The sequence below is a fragment of the Bactrocera oleae genome, chromosome 6, assembly GCF_042242935.1.
Source record: "Bactrocera oleae isolate idBacOlea1 chromosome 6, idBacOlea1, whole genome shotgun sequence".
NCBI classification, from domain to species: Eukaryota; Metazoa; Arthropoda; class Insecta; order Diptera; family Tephritidae; genus Bactrocera; species Bactrocera oleae.
The window spans coordinates 3316464-3340856 of NC_091540.1; the positions used below are offsets into that span (position 1 = coordinate 3316464).

At 31.3% G+C, this 24393-nt stretch overlaps 1 protein-coding gene across 2 annotated transcripts; it reads left to right on the top strand.

The window, feature by feature from the left end:
* The first annotated feature begins 4009 nt into the window (after positions 1–4009).
* On the top strand, positions 4010–24123 carry Prestin (solute carrier family 26 member prestin). Of its 2 annotated transcripts, none has more exons than XM_070111089.1 (6): positions 4010–4216; positions 17133–17581; positions 17714–18311; positions 18896–19639; positions 19708–19856; positions 20864–24123. In XM_070111089.1, exons 1-6 carry the CDS (start codon positions 4208–4210, stop codon positions 21417–21419), a joined length of 2505 nt encoding a protein of 834 aa, XP_069967190.1. In that variant the 5' UTR covers positions 4010–4207; the 3' UTR covers positions 21420–24123. The 2 variants fall into 2 exon arrangements, with proteins under 2 accessions (XP_069967190.1, XP_069967189.1); XM_070111088.1 differs by lacking the exon at positions 4010–4216 and adding an exon at positions 14294–14352.
* Positions 24124–24393: the final 270 nt, after the last annotated feature.

Sequence of the window (24393 nt, forward strand, 5' to 3'; positions counted from 1 at the left end):
GTTTTATTTGAGTAAGTATGTATTTGTGGAGGATTTAAGGTGTAGAATTTTATCTCCGTTTACTTCGTTTCGTTAAGATATCCAGCTGACTTTTCGGGATATGTATTGTAATTGCGTTAGACGACGGAAAGTGGATTTCAGATATATGATAAGCTCTGATTAAGAAATTTGTTTCGCCTGAGTATCACTGTGATGTCTGAATATTGGTATTAGGTGCGATGTGCCCTGCAAACCTTCGGTTGTAACTCCTTAATCTTTGCTTACTTTGGTTTGGTGGTTTATGAAGTTGAATTATTACGTAAAATTGGGCATAAGAGCTAAAGATGCATAATGTTGGATTTAAATCACTTTTGTATGTTCGATAAACAATGAAATACCACAAGTTTGGTTTTGAGAGCTTGGCATTTTTATAAAAAGCCTTTCCAAGTCGAATAGATATGAGAGAGTTTGATACTTTTTGAAGTCGTTTACTTTGCTATTAATTATATTTTCTTTACCTCAAATGTTCTGACATCACCGCTGTTGTTACCTAGAACGCGAGAGCACAATAGACCATAGTTCGCAGTGCATTCAATCTACCTGGAACGCGCAGTGAGACCATCAATCAACTTAAATTGACAAGCAATTTGGGTTTTAATTGCGGCTATTACGGTCAAATTATGGAATTAAGATATGGGAAAACAAGTTTTGTGGACTGGTTAGAGAGGATGTTTATACCGCAAATGTTTGGGAACTTTTTCGAAGCTTAGAATATGTAGCCATATTTAGATTGTTGATAATGCATTTTTTATAACCTTTTAAAGACTTCACGATAAACAATTGCTGTTGACTGATTTTTTTCGTTGCATCTATGCTCATAATGAAATTTTTACCGTAGGCGCCTATTTCCTCTATATACATACATATACATATCTGCTTACGGTACTATAGTGTGTTGTGCTTTGCATATTTGATTAAGGCATTGGCTATATCCAGCATTAAGTGGCGTTCAATAAAAACCACAAAATTGCAATATAAATAATAATAATAACCATAACGAATGCTTAATAGTCATAATAATAATAATGGTAAATCAAAAGCGCTGCTTTTAATGGTGTTTTCATAAGCAATTGTCGACACACATTAACACTTCCATTGAATTTAATTCACATCAATTAAATTGCTGAATACCCAACAATTTTGGGCAACCGTTTTTCTTGTTACCATTTAGTTATTTACACATGCTTGCATGTTGTGTAGATATTTTATTGAAAAGTGTGAAGTTTGTTAACATTGTGCTTCAGTCATATTAATTTAGCACTTTCATATTTCTAAAAGTAGTCAAGCAAAGGTGTAAAGCTAAATATATAGAAAAATTCTGAGAAATCGAGATTACATTTGGTTGTGTGTCATAATTTTGGTGGTTTGAAACTTTTTTGAAATTGAGCGTGGCTCCACCCCCCTTATAGGTTTAATGTATATATTATGAATTTCGAAACTATAATACGCTTTACAAATACAAAAGATTCCATACCAGAACCTGATTTTGATCGGTAAGTTTGTATGGACGCTATATGCAATCTGAAAAATTTCTTCGAAGATTGTAGCCTTGATTTGAACATTGATCTATGCCAAATGTTGTGAAGATATCTCCTCGAATAAATTAGTTTTCCCTACAAGAATTTCATTGTTCATGGTAGTTGTATATATGTGATAGTGGTACGATATCGGACGTTCGGACAAATGAGCAGTTTTTTTGGGAGGAAAAAGCGTATGTAAAATTTCAATATTGATATCCCAAAAACTGAGGGACTATATATCGCGTATATACGAACACGACTCAGCTCGTCAGCTCAGATCATAGTTTGATAGTTTAAACATGTATGTATGTATATAAGTACATAATGAAAGATGTATTTGACACGACTCACCTTCACACACACACGCTCGATCAACAAGTTGTTAACTATTCAAGCGCGTTATGTGCCAAAGTTGATGGCGATAAGATACATACATACATACATAATCTGTTAATTTTTATTTAACTGCAATCGGTTCAATGTTGCATATATCTAAATATGTGCAAACACATAAATACATAAGTGCCAAATAATCCGGTAGTGTAAAAAATGTGTTCGCACTCATTTGCAATAATTACTTCATGGCATATATGTACTTACATACAGATGCATGTGAAAATTTCTATGTACTTATCTATTCACTTTATTACACAATAGTTATATTGTTTTAAGGAAATACATACATATGTGAAGGTAATTTATCTGTTTGAGATTTTTAAAAATAAACTTTTTGTCCTTAATTTTTACATACCGGAAAAAGTATATATACTATGTGTAAGTATATTAATTATAACAGCAGGTGTTTATATGCTAGAATTTCCGCTGGAACGAATTATGACACATTTGTTATATGATAAATGTTTACCGCGGCTTGTGTTTCATAGTGAGTGCGATAAGGCAAATATTTGTACAACTTTCTTATGATAAATGAAAGCAAATCAACATTTTCAGTTTGTTTGTGAATCGCAGAGTAGGATAAAGCGCTCGATTCGCTAAACAGGGTGATCGGAAGGAGATTTTTGTAGCTATTTTCGAATCGCTACAGCTCTGTTCTAAGCATTTGAAAAAACAAAAATAACCAAAGAGGTTATTCGGTTGAATTAATTGAAAGAGGTTATTTATATTTGTTACCGTTTACTTGCCAGCGTTTTATACCATTTTTTTTTCTTATTGCCACTCTAGTTCAAATGTTATGACCACTTACTTTTCTATCTATATTAAATTATGACAATAAGTGTGATTTATACCAGTTTTTTTGTTCGAATCTACGTAAATATACCAATCTATATGTTTTATACCGGTCCCTAAACTTGAAGTGGTATAACCGCTTGCTATTTCCTCTGTATACAATTACGACGGTTGATAAGTTGATTAAAGTTTATACCAGTTGTTTGTTTTTATAACCACTCTTTAATGTGGTATAGCCATTTGTTAATATATCTGTACTCAATTATATCAGTCTATATTATTTATACCAGTTGTTTTTTCAAATATTCTTTTTTATACCATTCCATATCTGTGTACCAGTTGTATGGCATAACCACTTAACTATATTAAATTATGTAAATTTTTAAATTTTATACCAATTATTTGTTGACTATGTCAGTCCATATATTTTATATCAGTTTATTCGAATTTCCATTCTCATTAAAGTTGTATAGCGTCTCACTATTCTATCAGTATTAAATTATGCCAGTCTACATGACTTATAACAGTTATTTTCTTCGAATCGACATACTTAGTTATGCGTATCTATTATGTCTCAACCAACGCAGTTTTTAGTGACGTCACATTGGCGATACGCTTCGTAGGAACCAAGATTTTTTGTAAAAAATATTCATACATTACTATAAATATATCTGAACTGCACATACGATTTTCTTTACATGTTAATTGATTCAATTGCTGTTCATTAAAAGATCAATCAGTTAAATTAAATTCCAGATAAATTTAGCAATTTATTGTCTTTAAAATTACTTTTTTTATACCTGTTGTTGTGCTCTACGTTTCACTTACTTCTCGCCATATCTAAAATTTATATATAATATTTGTCAGGCTTGCTCTTTTTCGTTATGTCAAGAAATAATTAAGAATTCTGTTTCAATACACACATGTAATTATGCTTTATTTCGCAGTGACCTGGCCGCTTCCACTCTACATTTCATGCAAAATTTACCCAGACTCCAAGTAGCCAAATACGTTATTGTGTGCTTAGCTCCACTAAGAAGATTTTATTCTATTACATTTTGCTATTAGGTATAGAAAAAAATTAATGATACTGCCACATACGTTGAAACCACAAATCATAGTTATAATCCATATTGTCTACTCTGAAATACTTTGTTACATGAACAAAGCTACATATTTACTTTGGCGCTACTTGTAGTCGCTGATATTTTTGGAGCCTGCATAGCTTTAGGCAGATAACTTTATAAGCATTTAGTTTTCCCACGCGAAGGAATGTTAACGGTGCAAATATATTTTTAGTTCTTGTCGTTAAATTAAGTTTTTCGCTAGATTTTCGCATTTTCGGAAACATTGTGACGTTAAAAGACAGCAAGCAAAAAAGTAAAACAGTAAATTAGCTTTGGATTATCATTGACGCTGTGACTATATACCAGTTTACATAGATTTTCAAAACAACCAACATGTTGGATGTACGTAAAGAAGCATATTTGTATATTTCAATACAAATTTTATATTTCAATACAAAAAATATTATGGAACATATGTGGATATTAAGTGGAACTTATGTTTTATGTGTATAAAGTAATTATGGTACAAATTTCCTTAATATTTTAAGAATGTTTTATGGAACATACATATGTGGATATTAAGTGGAACTTATGAAAAACAAACACTCCATAATGTATTAAGAAACTTCGTTCTACAAGTATGTTTTTTTGTTTTGTAAATACCAAATCTGGTTTCGATTGAAGTTTAGGTTTTTGGCGATATAGTTTTTAATTAATCGTTTAAATTAGTTTTTCGTAAAATTTAGTGCATAGAAATCTTTATACAAATGCTGCCGAGTATTTCTTGTATAATGTGGTATTTTTTGTTATATGAACAACCGCCAAAAAATTGTGGAACTTGTGTGGAATCCATGTAAAAAGCATTATATTTAATTTAATATGCGTTATTTCGTGAGGAAAATGCCATAAAAATAGAAATTACCATGTGGAACGTAAGTTTTTTTTTTAAAGTTCATAAAAATATTTTTGAGTTGACATTTCAATTAAATGTTATCAATTACTTTGTAATGGTTCATATGAGAGACTGATTGTTTGTTCTTCGAATTCTAAGCACATTTCATTTCACACTCGGTGGCATTAGTTGCAAATAATGTTGGAATAGCTTAGCACTTAACTAAAATTTCAATAACTTCTATGACGCACATGCATATCAATAATTGGCAAATTAATAGGAGTACCAACATATATCAAACCACTTGTTAACGCTCGCCAAAACAGCTGTAGGATTTAACGATTCGTAAGATTTGTGGCACATTGGCTTACAAAGTAATTATACATATGTACATACATACATGTGTAGTTATGCAATGTACGGGTACACACACTCGCTGCATGCCTAACTTTTATTTCATTGCCTATTTTCACACTACACGTGATTATTAATTACATAGGTACTTATGTGAATCCAATCAATTTCAGACGTCTGTCATTCTTTACATACATCTATATATTTAAATATATATATTCTTAAAATATGAGCTTGTGTTTCTACGTATTTTACTTATTAAATGTGAAGTGATGTTTAAAACGCTCTCTAGCCACCGTGCGTAGTGTCTGTCGCGTGTGCACAGCAGTGCTTCCGACCACATACAGCTTGTAAAACATGTCATATACGAATTGTACATATTTACGTACTATATGCACGTACACATCAAAGATTTACAATTACGTGAAATTCTGCTTTATTATTTCTAAATTGTTAGTTAATCTTATCAACAACACTTTTTATTTACTGTCATCTTTTGTTTGCCCATTAACATGTCAGTTTGTTAGGGTGTTACATACATATGTATGTATGTATTTAGTAAATCATATAACTCCTTTATTTTACATAAGCAAATATGTGTTTTGGTATTAATTCAGCAATTTCCGCAGAACAAACGGCTAAAGGAATGCAAAATTCAGTACTAACTAGTATAATTGTTTTAATTTTTCGTGAAAACTGAAATGTTTTAATGTAAATATAAAAATATGAATAAAAAGACTTAATTTAATAGTAATAGTGTTTATTATTTACCAATGTTATTTTATTTTGTTAAATTCGTGTGGATTGTATGTGGATTCTAAGTGGAAGTGGTAAGGTGTTGCATTTGATCGAAAGTGAACTTTTACGATATCAAAAGTAGCCATATCATTTATTTTGTTAAAATCATGTGCATTGTATGTGGACTCTAAGCGGATGATGTTGAATTTTATTTGAAATAAATTATTCCGATATCAAAAGTTTCCATTTTTATTCTATTTAAGTAAAGGCCACACTGTAGGTTCAAAATAACTCGCAACTTCATATTTTGTATTTGTTTCATGTACACATATAATATAATATACATATATATATATAATATGTATGTATTTTAACATCACTGTTTGCAAACGCTAGATATTTCTTATATATATGTGCATACATCAAATATTGGACTTCAAGCGCTGCCCTATTTAAAAAACACAATAAAAGAACTACAAACTTACACAATTACAACTATAAATACATACATACTAGTATATAAAACAGTATAGATAATTGAACTATTTCAAATGTCAACATAAGGGTCATTGACCTCATAAAATGTAAACAAAGGGGTTATTTACCACATTTTGTAAACAAAGGTTGTTGTCTCGGCTAAATATAAAAAAGGTTCTGGACTTGGCTAAATGTAAACAAAAGGGTCATTAACCTCATAAAATGTAAACAAAGGGGTTATTGGCCTCGGAAAAATGTAAACAATAGGGTCATTAACCTTATAATGTAAACAAAGGGTTCATTGACCCCATAAAATATAAACAAAAGGGTTATTGACCGCATTATGTAAACAAAGGTTGTTGTCTCGGCTAAATATAAAAAAGGTTGTGGACTTGGCTAAATGTAAACAAAAGGGTCATTAACCTCATAAAATGTAAACAAAAGGGTTATTGGCCTCGGAAAAATGTAAACAATAGGGTCATTAACCTTATAATGTAAACAAAGGGTTCATTGACCCCATAAAATATAAACAAAAGGGTTATTGACCGCATTATGTAAACAAAGGTTGTTGTCTCGGCTAAATATAAAAAAGGTTGTGGACTTGGCTAAATGTAAACAAAAGGGTCATTAACCTCATAAAATGTAAACAAAGGGGTTATTGGCCTCGGAAAAATGTAAACAATAGGGTCATTAACCTTATAATGTAAACAATGGGTTCATTGACCCCATAAAATGTAAACAAAAGGGTTATTGACCGCATTATGTAAACAAAGGTTGTTGTCTCGGCTAAATATAAAAAAGGTTCTGGACTTGGCTAAATGTAAACAAAAGGGTCATTAACCTCATAAAATGTCAACAAAGGGGTTATTGGCCTCGGAAAAATGTAAACAATAGGGTCATTAACCTTATAATGTAAACAAAGGGTTCATTGACCCCCCAAAATATAAACAAAAGGGTTATTGACCGCATTATGTAAACAAAGGTTGTTGTCTCGGCTAAATATAAAAAAAGGTTCTGGACTTGGCTAAATGTAAACAAAAGGGTCATTAACCTCATAAAATGTAAACAAAGGGGTTATTGGCCTCGGAAAAATGTAAACAATAGGGTCATTAACCTTATAATGTAAACAATGGGTTCATTGACCCCATAAAATGTAAACAAAAGGGTTATTGACCGCATTATGTAAACAAAGGTTGTTGTCTCGGCTAAATATAAACAAAGGTTGTGGACTTGGCTAAATGTAAACAAAAGGGTCATTAACCTCATAAAATGTAAACAAAGGGGTTATTGGCCTCGGAAAAATGTAAACAATAGGGTCATTAACCTTATAATGTAAACAATGGGTTCATTGACCCCATAAAATGTAAACAAAAGGGTTATTGACCGCATTATGTAAACAAAGGTTGTTGTCTCGGCTAAATATAAACAAAGGTTGTGGACTTGGCTAAATGTAAACAAAAGGGTCATTAACCTCATAAAATGTAAACAAAGAGGTTATTGGCCTCGGAAAAATGTAAACAATAGGGTCATTAACCTTATACTGTAAACAAAGGGTTCATTGACCCCATAAAATATAAACAAAAGGGTTATTGACCGCATTATGTAAACAAAGGTTGTTGTCTCGGCTAAATATAAAAAAAGGTTCTGGACTTGGCTAAATGTAAACAAAAGGGTCATTAACCTCATAAAATGTAAACAAAGGGGTTATTGGCCTCGGAAAAATGTAAACAATAGGGTCATTAACCTTATAATGTAAACAAAGGGTTCATTGACCCCATAAAATATAAACAAAAGGGTTATTGACCGCATTATGTAAACAAAGGTTGTTGTCTCGGCTAAATATAAAAAAGGTTGTGGACTTGGCTAAATGTAAAAAAAAGGGTCATTAACCTCATAAAATGTAAACAAATGGGTTATTGGCCTCGGAAAAATGTAAACAATAGGGTCATTAACCTTATAATGTAAACAATGGGTTCATTGACCCCATAAAATGTAAACAAAAGGGCTATTGACCGCATTATGTAAACAAAGGTTGTTGTCTCGGCTAAATATAAACAAAGGTTGTGGACTTGGCTAAATGTAAACAAAAGGGTCATTAACCTCATAAAATGTAAACAAAGAGGTTATTGGCCTCGGAAAAATGTAAACAATAGGGTCATTACCCTTATAATGTAAACAATGGGTTCATTGACCCCATAAAATATAAACAAAAGGGTTATTGACCGCATTATGTAAACAAAGGTTGTTGTCTCGGCTAAATATAAAAAGGTTGTGGACTTGGCTAAATGTAAACAAAAGGGTCATTAACCTCATAAAATGTAAACAAAGGGGTTATTGGCCTCGGAAAAATGTAAACAATAGGGTCATTAACCTTATAATGTAAACAAAGGGTTCACTGACCCCATAAAATATAAACAAAAGGGTTATTGACCGCATTATGTAAACAAAGGTTGTTGTCTCGGCTAAATATAAAAAAAGGTTCTGGACTTGGCTAAATGTAAACAAAAGGGTCATTAACCTCATAAAATGTAAACAAAGGGGTTATTGGCCTCGGAAAAATGTAAACAATAGGGTCATTAACCTTATAATGTAAACAATGGGTTCATTGACCCCATAAAATGTAAACAAAAGGGTTATTGACCGCATTATGTAAACAAAGGTTGTTGTCTCGGCTAAATATAAACAAAGGTTGTGGACTTGGCTAAATGTAAACAAAAGGGTCATTAACCTCATAAAATGTAAACAAAGAGGTTATTGGCCTCGGAAAAATGTAAACAATAGGGTCATTAACCTTATAATGTAAACAATGGGTTCATTGACCCCATAAAATATAAACAAAAGGGCTATTGACCGCATTATGTAAACAAAGGTTGTTGTCTCGGCTAAATATAAAAAAGGTTGTGGACTTAGCTAAATGTAAACAAAAGGGTCATTGACCTCATAAAATGTAAACAAAGGGGTTATTGGCCTCGGCAAAATGTAAACAATATGGTCATTGACCTCATAATGTAAACAAAGAAGTCAGTGACGTCAATCGCAACCAAGGGTTGGTAGATTAGGTAAAAGTAAACAGAGGTTGTTGACTTGGCTAAAAATAGTCCTCATAATCTAACCAAAGCGGTCCCTGTACCTGTGTAGTATGTACATAGTAGTCATACCAACTGATCGATTAATATCAAGATAACGATCTTTTTATACTCTTTTATGGTGTAAGACGTGTTTTTGAGAGTGTATTAGAGCATAGGTGCAGCTACAGTTACCGTTCTTTCTCTTCTAATTTTTCTTTATCTAAGCACGTATATTATTGACCGAATAATCTTAAGACTACTCTTATTTACAGACGTAATATTTGCTCTAAAACTATCAGGACTTGTATGGCACTAGTCTAAATGTTAGTTGAACCCTATGAAAGTAGTCTCTAAAGATTTTTTCGTATAACTATTTAAAACTCGGAAAACATCTAAAATTTAAATACCGGTTTTATAATTATGCGCGTTACATATTAATTAATTAATTTAAAAAAAAAAAGTTAAAAATTTAAATATTTTAAAATAACATGATAATAAGTGTTGCAAATTTTATTTGGTAAGTGCTTTTAGCTTTGATTTCCGGCAATAAATTCGTTATATGGAAGTAAAAATTATTTGACATTTCGAGACCAAGATTACTTATAACTTTTTAAAACAAAATTTTATATAACCGTATCTTAAAGCGTATTCCACAATATTCTTTTGCTTTCGCCAACTAGCGATTACATTTTTTATTTCATTACTTCTATCAACTTCTTTGTTTTTGATTTACTTTGATTACTAGTACTGACTAAATCTGGTAAAGATCACTTACTTGTTGGACTTCGTACTCAGATTGATCACATTGACACTTAAAATCTTTATTTACTTACCTACATATGTGTATACTATACCTACAAATACATATGTGTACTTAAGTGTGTACTTAATAAAATTTATAGCGGAATATTATAAGCATCGCAATTTGTTTATTTTGGGTCTTGTGGGTTATTAGAGCAAGTTGCATGTTTTATATAGTATTTACATTTCCAAATTTTATTTAATAATTTCTTAAATTTCATTTAACTATGTACTACATTCTGAAATTCAAATGTGGAACATATATAGAACTTAATTTGAATATTAAATAAACATCGTACATATTAAAATTTTCCATTTAAGCAGGTAGTCGACATGAAACTTGTGTGGAACCTATGTTCAAAGTATCATACATTTTAATATTTTATTAAGCAGTTTACACATTGACATAAAAAAATTTATAGCAGCAGTCACGTGAATTGTTTTCTCACTTTTGCCTTAGGGGATGCGCTAAGAATAATTTATTAACTTTCAACTGCTTAAGGTTTCTCCTTTTTATGATGTACTCAAATAGTCCAGACGCTTAAGGGGCATAACTCTCGTGACAGCCTAAAAAAACGTCGATTGTTTTCAAAATTTATTGCCTGAAGCAATGATGCACCGATACCGAAATGCAGATATATTTTGATTAACTTTTCAATAACTTTCTATAAAATTTTTGAAGCATTTCAAAATCATAAGTTTTTAGCTGCAAATCTGCAGGTGTTATATTGCCAAAATATTAATATTTCTAATCTTGTTAATCTATATACTGAATTGAGCTTATCTCTTAAGTTGAAATTAATGACCTCTTTGGCCTTTATGACAGTCTGCAACAGTCGTCTTTGTTAGATTGTGCAAACAATGTATTTTGATTAGATAAATAAAACTTGTATGTATTGTTTTTTTGTTAGTTATTCGGTTCCTTTGTTTATTTATTTATTTTTGAAGAAAATTAGAGAAATTCGTGCTTGGCAGGAATTTTTTTATTTCAAAGAAAATAATGTTACTTATACGCGCTGGTGTTCCAACAGTGTTTAGTATAAGGACGGGTAAAGGTAGCAGATGGAAAGAATTGTATTTGGTTATATTTATTTCGAATATAAACTTTCTTCAATTAATGTTCTCATTTACACACATTTAATTTTTACAAAAAAATTTAAAATAAATTTAACACACACATAAATTCAAACATGAGAATACATTCCAAATTATAATTTCGAATTCAATGCAAATGTATTTGTATATATATATAAAATAATAAATATATATATATATATAAATGATCGCCATGTGTTCCGCATATCCAAATATGTTCTACAATACAAAATTGTTCACACATTCCCGACCACTTGCGCTTAGAATACAATAAAATTAAACAAGTTCCACATTGGCTCCTTATTTAAACTTTTTTCAAGCCCCTACTGTTTTATGGGCTTGTCAATTATTTAACTTTTTTCAAGCCCCTACTGTTTTATGGGCTTGTCAAGTTACATTGTGAGTAAATTCGTTTTTTTAAGAGCGCAAAAATAGGCCTTGTCAACAGCGAGATTAATTTTGTATGCATAAACACTTAAATTTTTGGCTGGAAATTATTTCTTCTTATTAACTTGTGACTCACTCAAATACAAACAAACAATGCAAGTCACAATGTCAAGTTCAATGTTTACTTGTAAGTTGGCTTATGCGAAGAGAAAAAAATGAAAAAATATATTAATTTCACTCATTTATTTATTTGCCAGAAATATATGTGAATCAAAAAAAAAAAAGCAAACAACGACTAAAATATAAATGACAATTGTTGAATAATAAAATGATGTGCCAAAAGAAAACTGAAATTTCACGCGAGATAATTGGAGGTTATTGTTAGGTAACGAATGAATGCATTCCGCATTAGATTTTATAGGATACGCATGAATTGAATGCTGTACATATGTATATATACGCATTTTTTTCGAAATTAAAAATGAAAATCAATGCAGAAATATTTTTACGAACCACATACGTTCCATATATATGTGGGTACTCCTCCATTTACCTCGTTAATTTGCCAAATTTACATTTCCAAAAAGTACCTTGAATTACCTTTTTTAGAAATTACTCAACATTACTCTACTTGTACATATATAGGTATTTCACAACCGCGAAAACTTTTTCTTACTAAAAATATGTGTTATTATTTGAACTTTGTTTGCTAAACCTAACAAGTTCGTCTTAAATACCCCAAAATTTGTAATTAGCGTCTCAAATGTGCGTGACTTCTACTCTTATCTGTAGATAGCAATGCTTATGAGTATAAATAAGTATTCGTACCATAATTTCATAAATATATTTATTTACATAAATACTTATGCACAAAAATATTATTTGAGTTCGACAATGACACATATTCATTAGCTAAATGCCAGACGGCAGATTTAATAGATTCTTATTAGAGGTTTACGCAGATGATCGATTGTGCTGCGATTGCTAGAGGTGATACTTACTACTGATAACTCTGATTACTCATTACTGATAATATCATTACTAAATATTATTAATATAGAAAATAAAATAAAAATAATAAAATTAATGTAGACGGATAAATGCATAATCAATGTTCCATTTAAATTTAACTAATTTCCTGTATAGCTCAAGGTTCGATGGTTTTTCGTGCCAATTACTGTGAAGTAAATTGAGTCAAACGAAGTAATTAATTATATTTTCAAGCACTGTATGATAAGTTAGGGTATTTTGTAAATATTAAAGTACTTATACTAACTCAGACGTAGATTATCAGATATTTCACAACCCAAAAATTCACAAAGTCACAAAAATTTAAAATATTTTATGAAACTATATTTTTAAACCAAAAAAAAAAACAAGAAAAAACATGAATTGCATCGAAGCTATATTACCTTTCACAAATAATAAAGACTCCTTACAAGAACTTCATTTGATACTATACTATATGCTACAGTGATCCAATCCAAACAATATCTTCAGCGATTGCACTATATACCGAATTTCTTTCGAATTTCTTGAAGATATCTCGTCAAATGAAAAAGTTTTCCATGAAAGCACTTGACTCCGATCGTTCAGTTTGTACGGTTGTATAAAACTAATAAAGTAGATAGTAGTAGACAAAAACGCACTATCGATGGGTAGCAACAATCGATTCCGATATGAGCTAAAATAGAGCTTGGGGATAAGGTACTAAAAAGCAACTGGTAAGATATTGTCAGTCCATTTGGGACTTCAAGGGTTATATACACTTGCAAATATCAAAAGATCGATTATACCTCGGATATACATATATTTCAGAATATTCTCCAACAATTTTAAGATGATCCGACATATAGTTTCGGAGATATGAGCGTATAAAGAATTTTTTAACTTAGTGTAATCGGCTCCCAAAACTTTAAAGGCGTTTTTCTCGAAAGGCTGTTTTTAGAGTCGGTGAAGAAAATTTCTACTGGACCCGTCGTTTTTTAACATTTTATATGACCTTTTTAGATGTATTTGTTAGTTAGTGATCGAAGAAATAGTTATTTGAAATGATTTCGATTTTTTAAGTCAATCTGAAGTGCAAATTTTTTTCACAAAAAACTGCTTTATTTGGAAAGCATAATTTTATTAAAAAAAAAACACAACATTTTGATTAGCCCTTCGATTATTACCTGTATTTATCTATTGTTGTAATAAATTGTTTTGGTATGCGATTGAGATAATTTTAAGCAGAAAAATCTTTCTCACCACCAGGCACCGTTTTTCGAAGGTCCTCCTAGAGATCGGCTAGGACCGCAAAATGAATCGCTTCTTATTTAAGTGCAATAAATTATGTTAATGTAGATTATTTTTATTTATTTATTTACTTATTATATCTTATTAGTATTTCTCTTCAACAAAAAAAAAATTACCAAAATTACAAAATTTTTTTTTTGTGTGATAAAAAAATTTCCAAAATTACCAAAATTTTTTTTTTGTGAGTTGCATATGGAGGTACTATAATTGTAAAAACTAATTGCACATTGCTCATATTAAGCGTATGCATGTACTTATATTGACAAAACCACTAAAAATTTAATCATCATCTAAAATTATATTAGCTGACAAAATTAAATTAGTCTTCTTTTAAATAGAAAATTTTACTAATATTACAACTAAGGAACAGGTTACATAAATATCAACGAATGCTGAATATGGACAAAAACTTGGAAATTGCAATTTGGGTATGAAGAAATACTTAAAAAGTTCGAAATTTCAATAAAAAATAACTAAATGATTTCCTGCTGGAATATTGCTACATTTCGCTAGAAAATTTCCAACATTTACTCTACCAATACCTTACTGCTAGAAAATTTCGAATCAATTCAGCAATTTCATCATTAAAAGCTACATTCCATGATAAGTAGCAAGACACTAGAAATTTTAGCACTCATTGTTTTTGCCTTTAAAACGTAGTATTTGTCGCCAAAATCAGAATTTATCGCAGAACTGGACATTTGACATATCAGCACAAACAAATAACTCTATATAAATATTAAGTACTCAAGTGAGTGTAAATTTGTCGCTATACGTCACACAAGCAGCTTGGGTAATTCTGGTATTAGTTGCGCCTCCCAAAATTCGTATTCACTTATCACCCACAACTGATTGGCTATGTGTGTTGACGCCGATTTCTTGTCTAAAACCGTGGTGTTGTCTCACCTATTTACCATTTAAGTTCGCCTGTTACTTTAGTGTCGCACAGTGATGTGCATGTGTCTGCGGGATCGTCGGGATCAGTATCGTATTTCAGTATTAATTGTGTAGTTTATTTCATTTTGCACTGTTTTCTAGTTGTTTGTTATGATCAAGCATAAAAGCCTTGCACAGCTGATGTCGCCAAATCAGCTGATACAAATTACAGAAATTCAACTTGATCAACTGATCAAAAACTGATGCATATTTAGTTCGCACATGAACGTTATGCAGATTTTTTACATCACTCATCCATGTTACTGACCTATGCTTTGTCGTCGACAACATTATTTATGATAAGTGCGAGTCCACACTGGTGCTCGTATGTAGATTTAAGAGTACACACACACCCGGTCGCTATACACACCTACAAATATTTGCTGTGACAGTTTGTAAGATATTCTTGTTGATTACTTAAATTAACAAAAACAACAAGAAATATTATTTAAAAAATACTTTGGAAGTAGGAGGAGCTGCTGCATTGATTTTTTGTGTTCCGCCAATATGTGACTCTAGCTGGACAGCTTTAAAAGGCCACGTTTACAAGCTATAAAACGCAGTTCGCCAAAACGTAAGCTTCTGTGAACATGCGTACATTTGTAACTGTGCTGTCGGTGTATTAATAATTGGTAAAAAGAAATTAAATATTAAATGCTAATTGGATAATTTTCGGATTGTGAATAAAATCCTTTTCAAAATTTATTTATAAAATTCTTAATAAAAATGCAAATATTTCTTGAAATTGAAGGTAGTCAGTCGAAAGAAAAAAGTCAAGATTTACTGTTCCTACTACTAAAGTGTAAGGGTTTTGTCAATTGGGAATGGTATTGAAAAAAGTTAGCAAAAAGGCACTATGTGATCACGTAGAAAAGTAGAATTGCTGCAGTTAGAAATTTCTGTTAAACATATTTTCATAATAAAAAATGTGGAACGTATGTGGATTGTATTTAAAATTGATTTGTATTTGTTATGTGTTACTCAAAAAATGGAGTTTTGCTTATAAACGCTTGAGAGAATTAAATTGACGCTTGCTATATGAAATAAATGAAGTGGAATCAAAGTGCTAAAATGTCGTTAACTGTTAAAAAGCAAATTTAAAAAAAATTTGAACTATTGCACGAAAAAGTAGAGCGTGTGTGACAAAAGTGTATAGAAAATTTTTTTTTTATTTCTGCTTAAAGAAACCTTGCTTTTAGAAATTTTAAGAATAAAAATTAATTATAATCTTGCTTGTTTAAATATTGCTACATTGGTTGTGGAACTTATAAGCCAAGTTTCCCACAAGCTATATATAAAATATTGATTAGATGTGATAAAAATGTCAATGTTATATGTTACAGCAAGTTATTGGTGTTCAAACGGCTAAATTGTTATTGAAAAATAGCACTTTTTATAGAATAAATTTTAGATTGTGCTATAAGCGTTAAAAATACTAACAATTTTTATTTTTACCGATATATAAAATAAAATTGTTGTGGTACCTATGTGGAACATATTTAAAATACGCCATTTGGGAAATACGAGCTTTTAGCAGTTGCATTTTAATTAACTATGTTTCACTATGTGGAACGTATGTATGTGGAACATATTTGCAACTTTATTTTACTCGTGTCACAGAGTGTTGTTATGTAATTGTAGTAATTTTATTTGTCTTTAGTATTAATTTTTCACGTTTTTGACAGCAGTGTTATGTAAAGGGCTTTATAAATATCTATGTAGTTGCTAAATTAATATTTTTTTGAAGACGTAACTTATATTAATTTACAATCAGTTTTTATCTATGTCAACAAATAATTTTTACTACCGCTTTACATATGTATGTAGCTATCACGGTATCTTAACTTGGCGGAGTAAGAATTTCATGACAAGACTTCAATGCAACACATTTTATAGCATAGTACTGCTACAACAATTACGCTTGTACATAAATAAAGTCACTTGTATCTAGTGTTATATATTTTATCAGTACTCTGTCACACTGATCCAATGTCGAACTGCAAATAAAGATAACAAGGGCCATATATTTTATGATCCTGTCAACTGCCAATTAATCAGAATGTTTATATTCACGTCTTCTAACCAGCAATTAATTGTAGATATTTATGTGTACACCACTACAAATATTCATGTAACTGTAAACACATACGCGTAGAACAAACCATCGGATTAGTTTGCTATCTGCAGATATTTTTTTTTTATATTTGTGTATAACACAACAAAATTCTAATCTGAATATTTTTTTCTTTCTTTTCTTCTTATCAAACACCAGAAACCAATCAATTTGAAAAGCGTTCGTAAATTTGCACTCGAACATTTCAAACGCAGACGCGCACCACACGGCAACGCAACAAGACAACCTACTCCATTGGCAGCTGGCAGCGTAGGGGTAGCGAATCGAGTTTATGTTGGCAACGGCAACGAAGCAGGCACTTCGTCTTCACTATCATTGAGCGCTGGTAGCATCAAGTTTACACGATTGTCATCAGTGGACGCACTCGAATTAGCGAGTGTAGTAAAAGTTTCAAAGCCGACCGGAACTAAGCCGAAACTTCCGAAACGTTTACGAGCGACACCAACAACAATATCCACATCGATCACACCACGCACAAGCTTACGTCACAAGCAATATAAACAACGGTTACAAAATCATCCGTATACTGATGTGGATGTGGCTGCAAGCGAATTGAGAAAGATGGCACAACAGAATGGTGATAATGAGTGAGTAAAACTAACTAAAGAAAATATATTTATTAAAAATCAAATAATAGTTCTTTAAAAACAATTACTCAATTTCCCTAATGCTCAAATTCATTCTTTTACTCTCTCCTACCTTTCTCTCAATCACCACAGAACTAAACCTCTCACACAGGCGTACCTAACGGAGAAGCCAAAAATACAACCGAAATATGACGTGCATCGCGATGTCTTATCCCACGAGGTGGTTATCAAACAGACTGGCTATGGTGCGCGCGACAAAAGTATACCATCGGGTGTACGTCGCTCTTGGGCGCATTGGTCCTTTCTGTCGCTATTTGTCGGCATAATACCGATTGTACAATGGTTGCCACGCTATTCGCTGCGCCGTGATGCTATGGGTGATATTGTAGCTGGTATAACGGTGGCGATTATGAATATACCCCATGGTATGGCGTACGGCATATTGGCGGGTGTGACACCGGGTTGTGGGCTCTCGCTCGCTATTTTCCCCGTGATAGTCTACATGATATTGGGTACATCGAAGCATATATCGATTGGAACTTTTGCTGTGATATCTATGATGACATTGAAGGTGGTACAAACGTATGCGACTGAAGACCATGTGCTCTTAGTACCGACGGTAGCGATAAATAGCACGTTGGGTGATGCAGCGGAAGCTGTAAAGATGGCTGAGATAATAACGCCCGTCGAAGTGGTAACAGCGTTGGCGTTTTGCACGGGATTGCTACATGTAAGTAAGGATTGCAGTGAACAGAACTTGAGTGGAACGTTGAAAGTTGTAGTTTTTTGAAAAGCAGTGGCCGTTAGATTTGGTTAAATTAATTTAAAAAAGTAATATTTGGGTCATTATACGACTAATTAACTTACGTTCCACATGAAAATTTGTAGTGCGCGCTTAATAAGCATGCGAAAATATTACAGTACAATGACAGTAAACGTAAAAATGCGTGGAATATATGTGGGCCGGATGTGGAACATATGCGGATCGTATATCATATGATGAAATTGATGCAAAATAACTTTTGAACCGATTTTAACATTAATATAAGAATAATTTACGTAGTGTTAGGGAATCACATGCTGATGTGGCAGCAAAAAGTACATAACAAATTAATATGTTTTTAAAAGTCAAAACTATGCTAAAAATCCAAAATTTTATAAAAAAAAGTTCATAAAGGAAATAATAATGTGGAACATATTGCGAAAATTATTATAATTTTATTTTAAATTTTTTTATATTTTTTTTTAACAAAATTGAATACTGTATTTTTGTTATAGCCATGCTCATATTACTTCTGTTTCTCTATCTTACAGCTCGCGATGGGTTTCTTTCGGCTGGGCACATTATCAGCACTACTTAGCGAACCGCTGGTTAATGGCTTTACTACTGGCGCCGCCGTACATGTCACCGTTAGCCAGTTGAAGGATGTGCTCGGCGTGCAAGTGCCACGTTATAAGGGGGCCTTTAAAATCGTCTTCACCGTCATTGATCTCTTTAAGTCTATACCAAAAACGAATATCATTGCGCTTACCATTTGCCTTTGCATTATGGTCTTCATGACGATCTGTAATGAATGGATTAAGCCTTGCCTTAAGAAACGTTGTCGCTTGCCTTTCCCCGGCGAGTTGATATCCGTTATAGGCGGTACCCTGATCTCACGTCTACTCGATCTGCATGGCAACTATGCTGTGACATTGGTAGGTGATATTCCAAAGGGTTTACCAATGCCTGAACTGCCGCGAATGGATTTAGTTCCAGTGGTGGCGGTGGATTCCATTGCTATAGCGATTGTCAGCTTTTCAATTGTCATGTCTATGGGTCTGACATTTGCACGAAAGCATTCATACGAGGTGCGTGCTAATCAGGAGCTCTTCGCGTTGGGCATGGCCAATTGTATATCCAGTTGTTTCTCTTGCTATCCACTGGCATGTTCGCTGTCGCGTTCCGTTATACAAGAGCAAACCGGCGGTGTGACACAGTTAGCATCACTCGTATCGGCCACATTGATTATAATGACATTGCTGTGGATGGGTCCGTTTTTCAGCACACTGCCACGGGTAAGACTTGGCTGGTTTCCGCATCTGATGTGTACATTGTATTAACAGAATTCTTCCTTGTGTTGTAGTGCGTGCTGGCGGGCGTTATTATTGTCGCCTTGAAGCCAATGTTCTTGCAGGCCAAAGAGCTTAAGAAATATTCGAAACAAGGCAAGTTGGAGCTGCTCACATGGCTTGCGACCTTTATACTGGTGGTATTGATTGATATTGATTATGGGTGAGTTTTCTACACATTTCTATTGTATATAAAGTCCAGCTCAGGAGACAGTCCCAGACCTAATTCGGATGAGTCAAAAGACAAATATATAACCTGATATCGATCCATATAGAAAGTGGTATGTCGTTCTAGTATATAGAAGGCTCTATTTCTTAAAAAATTTACTTCCTTCCTTTTAATGGCACGGATCCCATGTAGAAGAATAGGTCTTTCTATTACTTACTTTATTTCTCAGAGGTCTAGTGTTTTCTATTTTGAGCTTTGTATAATATAAGAGAGTAAAAAACTATTGACTCTCTGGAGCTTTCTTAGCACACCGACTGAAGATACGTGCACCTAGAATACTGTTTTCACGTCTGTTGCCTTTATATGTAGCTCTTGCAATAGTTGCCTGAGGTAACATCTTTAGTAGAGCTAAACAGTCCAACGTTTAGTAATGAATCTGTCAACGATTTAAGTTTGTAACACCTTGAAGGAAACATCAGAGACCCTATAAAAAATATATATAAATGATCAGCATGACGAGCTTAGTTGATTTAGCCATGTCCGACTATATAATAAGCGTCATATATAAGCGAAATAGTCCCGCGGTTTATGAGATATCGATCTGAAATTTTGCACACGTTTTTTTCGCTACAAAAAGCTGCGCATTTGTCGGCATCTTCAATATCGGATTACTATAGCTTATAGCTGTTATACAAACAGAGAGATCAAAAACAAGGTTTTGTACGGAAACATTTTTAATTGGGCAAAATGCAAAAGGCAACGGGAGTCTGCAAAGAAATTTTACAGATCTGTTAACTATAGCATATAGCTGCCATACAAACTGACCAATCAAATCAAGTACTGACAACTTTTTTATTTCTGTAGAGTATTATACTTGTAGTTGCGGTGCAACCCAAGGTAACGTTTTTTTTGTTTTTAATATATATATATATTTCCAGCTTTAACGACGCTCAAGCAAATTAATTGTTCATACTAATTCTCGTTCTCTTCTCAATTTACAGCCTCCTTATCGGAATTTTAATTTCATTATTGGCGCTCTACATAAAGGGTCTGAAACCATATTCCTGTCTACTGGGCACCGTACCCGAAGCTTCCGCCGTCTATGTGGATCTCAATCACCATCGCAACGCAGTTGAAGTGCCCGAAATGAAAATATTCCGTTACGTGGGCTCACTAAATTTTGCAACGAACATGTATTTCCGACGTTCACTCTACGACATTATCGGTTTGGATATGAAGAAGCTGCAACGCAATAAGACAGCCATACAACAGAACGGCAAAAACATCGAAAATGGTGAAGTGTCGCAATTGAATACATTCAATTTTCTAATATTGGATTTCTCAATGTTGGGCCACGTTGATGTTGCGGGTTGCAAAGCTATAACCGATATAATGAAGGAACTCCAATCGCTGGGTGTGCGTCTGTTCATTGCAAGTCCATCGGATCGTGTTTACGATACATTAGTGCATAGCATGGCGTTGGGTGAGGGACCATTTGAAACTTTCCCCACACTGCATGATGCTGTGGAATATGCCAAAGCTTGCCGTCTGGCATGAGACTTAATGTACAGACTTGCAAATGGGCGTGTAAGATATATAAATTATAATGCCTAAAGCATTATGTACACTGTAAATAAAAATAGCTGTGAAGGAAACTTGGGGATGCTATCTTCGCTAATAACTAATAAATACAGTTGCGTAGGGCAATCTAGGAATTTTATATATATTTTAGAGAGCTTGTACCTTAAGTGAGTGTTGACAAACATAAAAACCATAAAGAAATAATAATAAAATTTAGACAAATAAAACTTAACAAGCGTGCTTATAGCATATTGTTAAACAAATTTGTTAGTAATAGGTAAAATTTATTTGATTTGAAATGTTGAATATTTTTCTTTTGAGTTGAAATTGAAATTGCAACCACCTAATATAAAATATGTAAAAGAAGTTACAACGACGTTAACTACAAAAAAAAAAATATTTTTGTATGTATAAATACAAAATATCTACAGAATTAAAAAAAATATATATTGTAATAATATAAGTTAAAAACAAGTTAGAAATTATAAATAAATAATGTTACTTTTTACATACATATGTATGTATATAAAAACATATACAATTTTATTTATTAACAGCATCTATCTGTGTCCACAAAGTTTAAACGAAACATACAATATGAAAATCAAACGGCGACCCCAACGAATTATTACAAATTTTTTATTTAATAATTAAATATTAATTTATATTAAAATATAATTTTAACACACAAACTTTTCTAGAAGTGCTTTAGTTTTAAAATTTATGAAAACCGACTTCTTCTGTTTTACCTTGTTGACACAGATATGTGTTATGTAAATTATAAATAAATACATGCAATTATTGTAAAATATGTACTTAGCAACACATACAATAAGTATGTACATATGTAAATTTATAAAAAAAAAAAATAATACAGAAAATTTAACTGTTGAACAAAAAAAGTCATAACTTAATTTTAAATAGTAATTAAGAAAGATTGGGCTTATATAAAAATATATATATACATACTATATATTTGCTTTTTTTAAAGATGTGAATCAATAAAACTGTACTACCGTGTATAACAAAAAAAATATTTTACGAAATTTCGAAATATATTTTTTTTTCGTGGAACATTTGTGGAACGTAGGCTTGTGTATTAGTTGACAACTTTCTTTGAAAGCTATACAATTACATAAAACAAATAAAAAATAATACGAAATTGTAATATGAAATATAAAAAAAAATTGTGGAATGTAAGGTTATGACCAAAAAATATATATATGATACATAAAATCCAAAATTTATATATTTTTCTTAATTTAACCTAATTTTTGTTTTCGCATATTTTCCCATTATAAAGATAAAATTCAATTTGTGATACAGCTCTGTTATTAGGATGAATTTTTGTAAGTCAATATGTAATTATCAATGAAATTTTTTATTATATTGAATATCAAAAATCTTACAAATTTTTAAATATTTAAAAAATCTGGGTTCATCCAAAAAAATATTTATATTAATTGTCATTAAAAAGGTTGGGTACCAATTAATTACTACTGCATATGAACAACATAAAAAATTATACGAAATTTTGATATAAAATATAAAAAAAATTGTGGAACGTAAGCCTATGCGCGAGTTGAAGACTTTACTTTAAAGCGATAACTATAAAAAAATGGAAATGAAATTTGAAAGAAAAAAGTTTAAAACATACAAAATATTTTCTATTAAAATTTAAAAATCTTCATTGTTGTTTTTTTAATCTAAAAGCTTGTGAAAAATCATAATAATTAAACCTATAAGTTCTCAATAATATTGCGTACAAACTTTCTACAAATATGTGATGTAATTTGTGCATGAGTAAACGCGTTGTGCAATAGTATTTGAAGTAAAATATTATATAAGCATATATTTATATAAGTAACCTAGTTAAATGAGACTATACGATTAACAAGTGCCTCCATAAAAGCCAGCCATATGAGGTGTCTAAATACTACAGGTGTACATACATACTTGTATATAGAAATGTGTATTTATATAGAAAATGGTGCTTTGAACTTAATTAATTACAAAAAAAAATTTAATAAAAAATACATACCTGGATTTGACAGTCAAAGCAGTAATATTTTCAATGCAGAATATTTAAACAAAAAAAAAATATTTCAAACACAATTTTGTAATTTTTAAATTTTTAAACAGAAAATTTCCAAATAATTGTTTAAAATTTCTAAAAGCAAAAGCCTAGAACTTAATTTATTGTGTTTTTTAAGTGGATATTGAAAATAAAAGTTAGTCAAAATATAAAAAAAATTGTGTTAAAAATTTGAATTTCTAAAACATTTTAAAAAAGATTTATATAACTCTTATTGTACTTAATTTACATATATATTTTGTACACCTCAATGTTATAACGACTACAAACAAGGAACTATTTTTTTCAACCGCCTTTAATTTCACCAATAAGTTTTGTTAAAAGTAGTGGATTCAATTGTAATTTTTTTAATTTAAACCAAAATGAACAATTCTTATATCATTTAATAATTATGCAAATGAAAAAGTTTATAAGTTGTATATATATATTAAATTGTTATAATATTATATTTTAGTGTAATATATCTACATAACCTTAAAAGTGGGGCGTAACTATTTAGATACATATGTATGTACAATGAACCGAGATAAGCATGAAAAAACATTTTGTTAATAAAAAAGATGAGTATTTTTTTCAAAATGAAAATTTGTTTGATTATTTAAAAATTTAAAATTTGACCCATAACAAATTATATATTTACGTATATTTTTTTACAAAATCAGTATTAAATAAACAAGAGAAAATCGCATGCGCTAAAAATTTCCGGTTACAAATCTGCAAATTTTTCCGGTAACAAAGCATAGTTAAAAATGACTTATTTATTCAATAATAATTATCAAATACAAAAAAATGCGATAAAAAATTCGTCTGACCATACCAAAGAAAGAATTACATAAATTTTCAAAATTAGTAAAA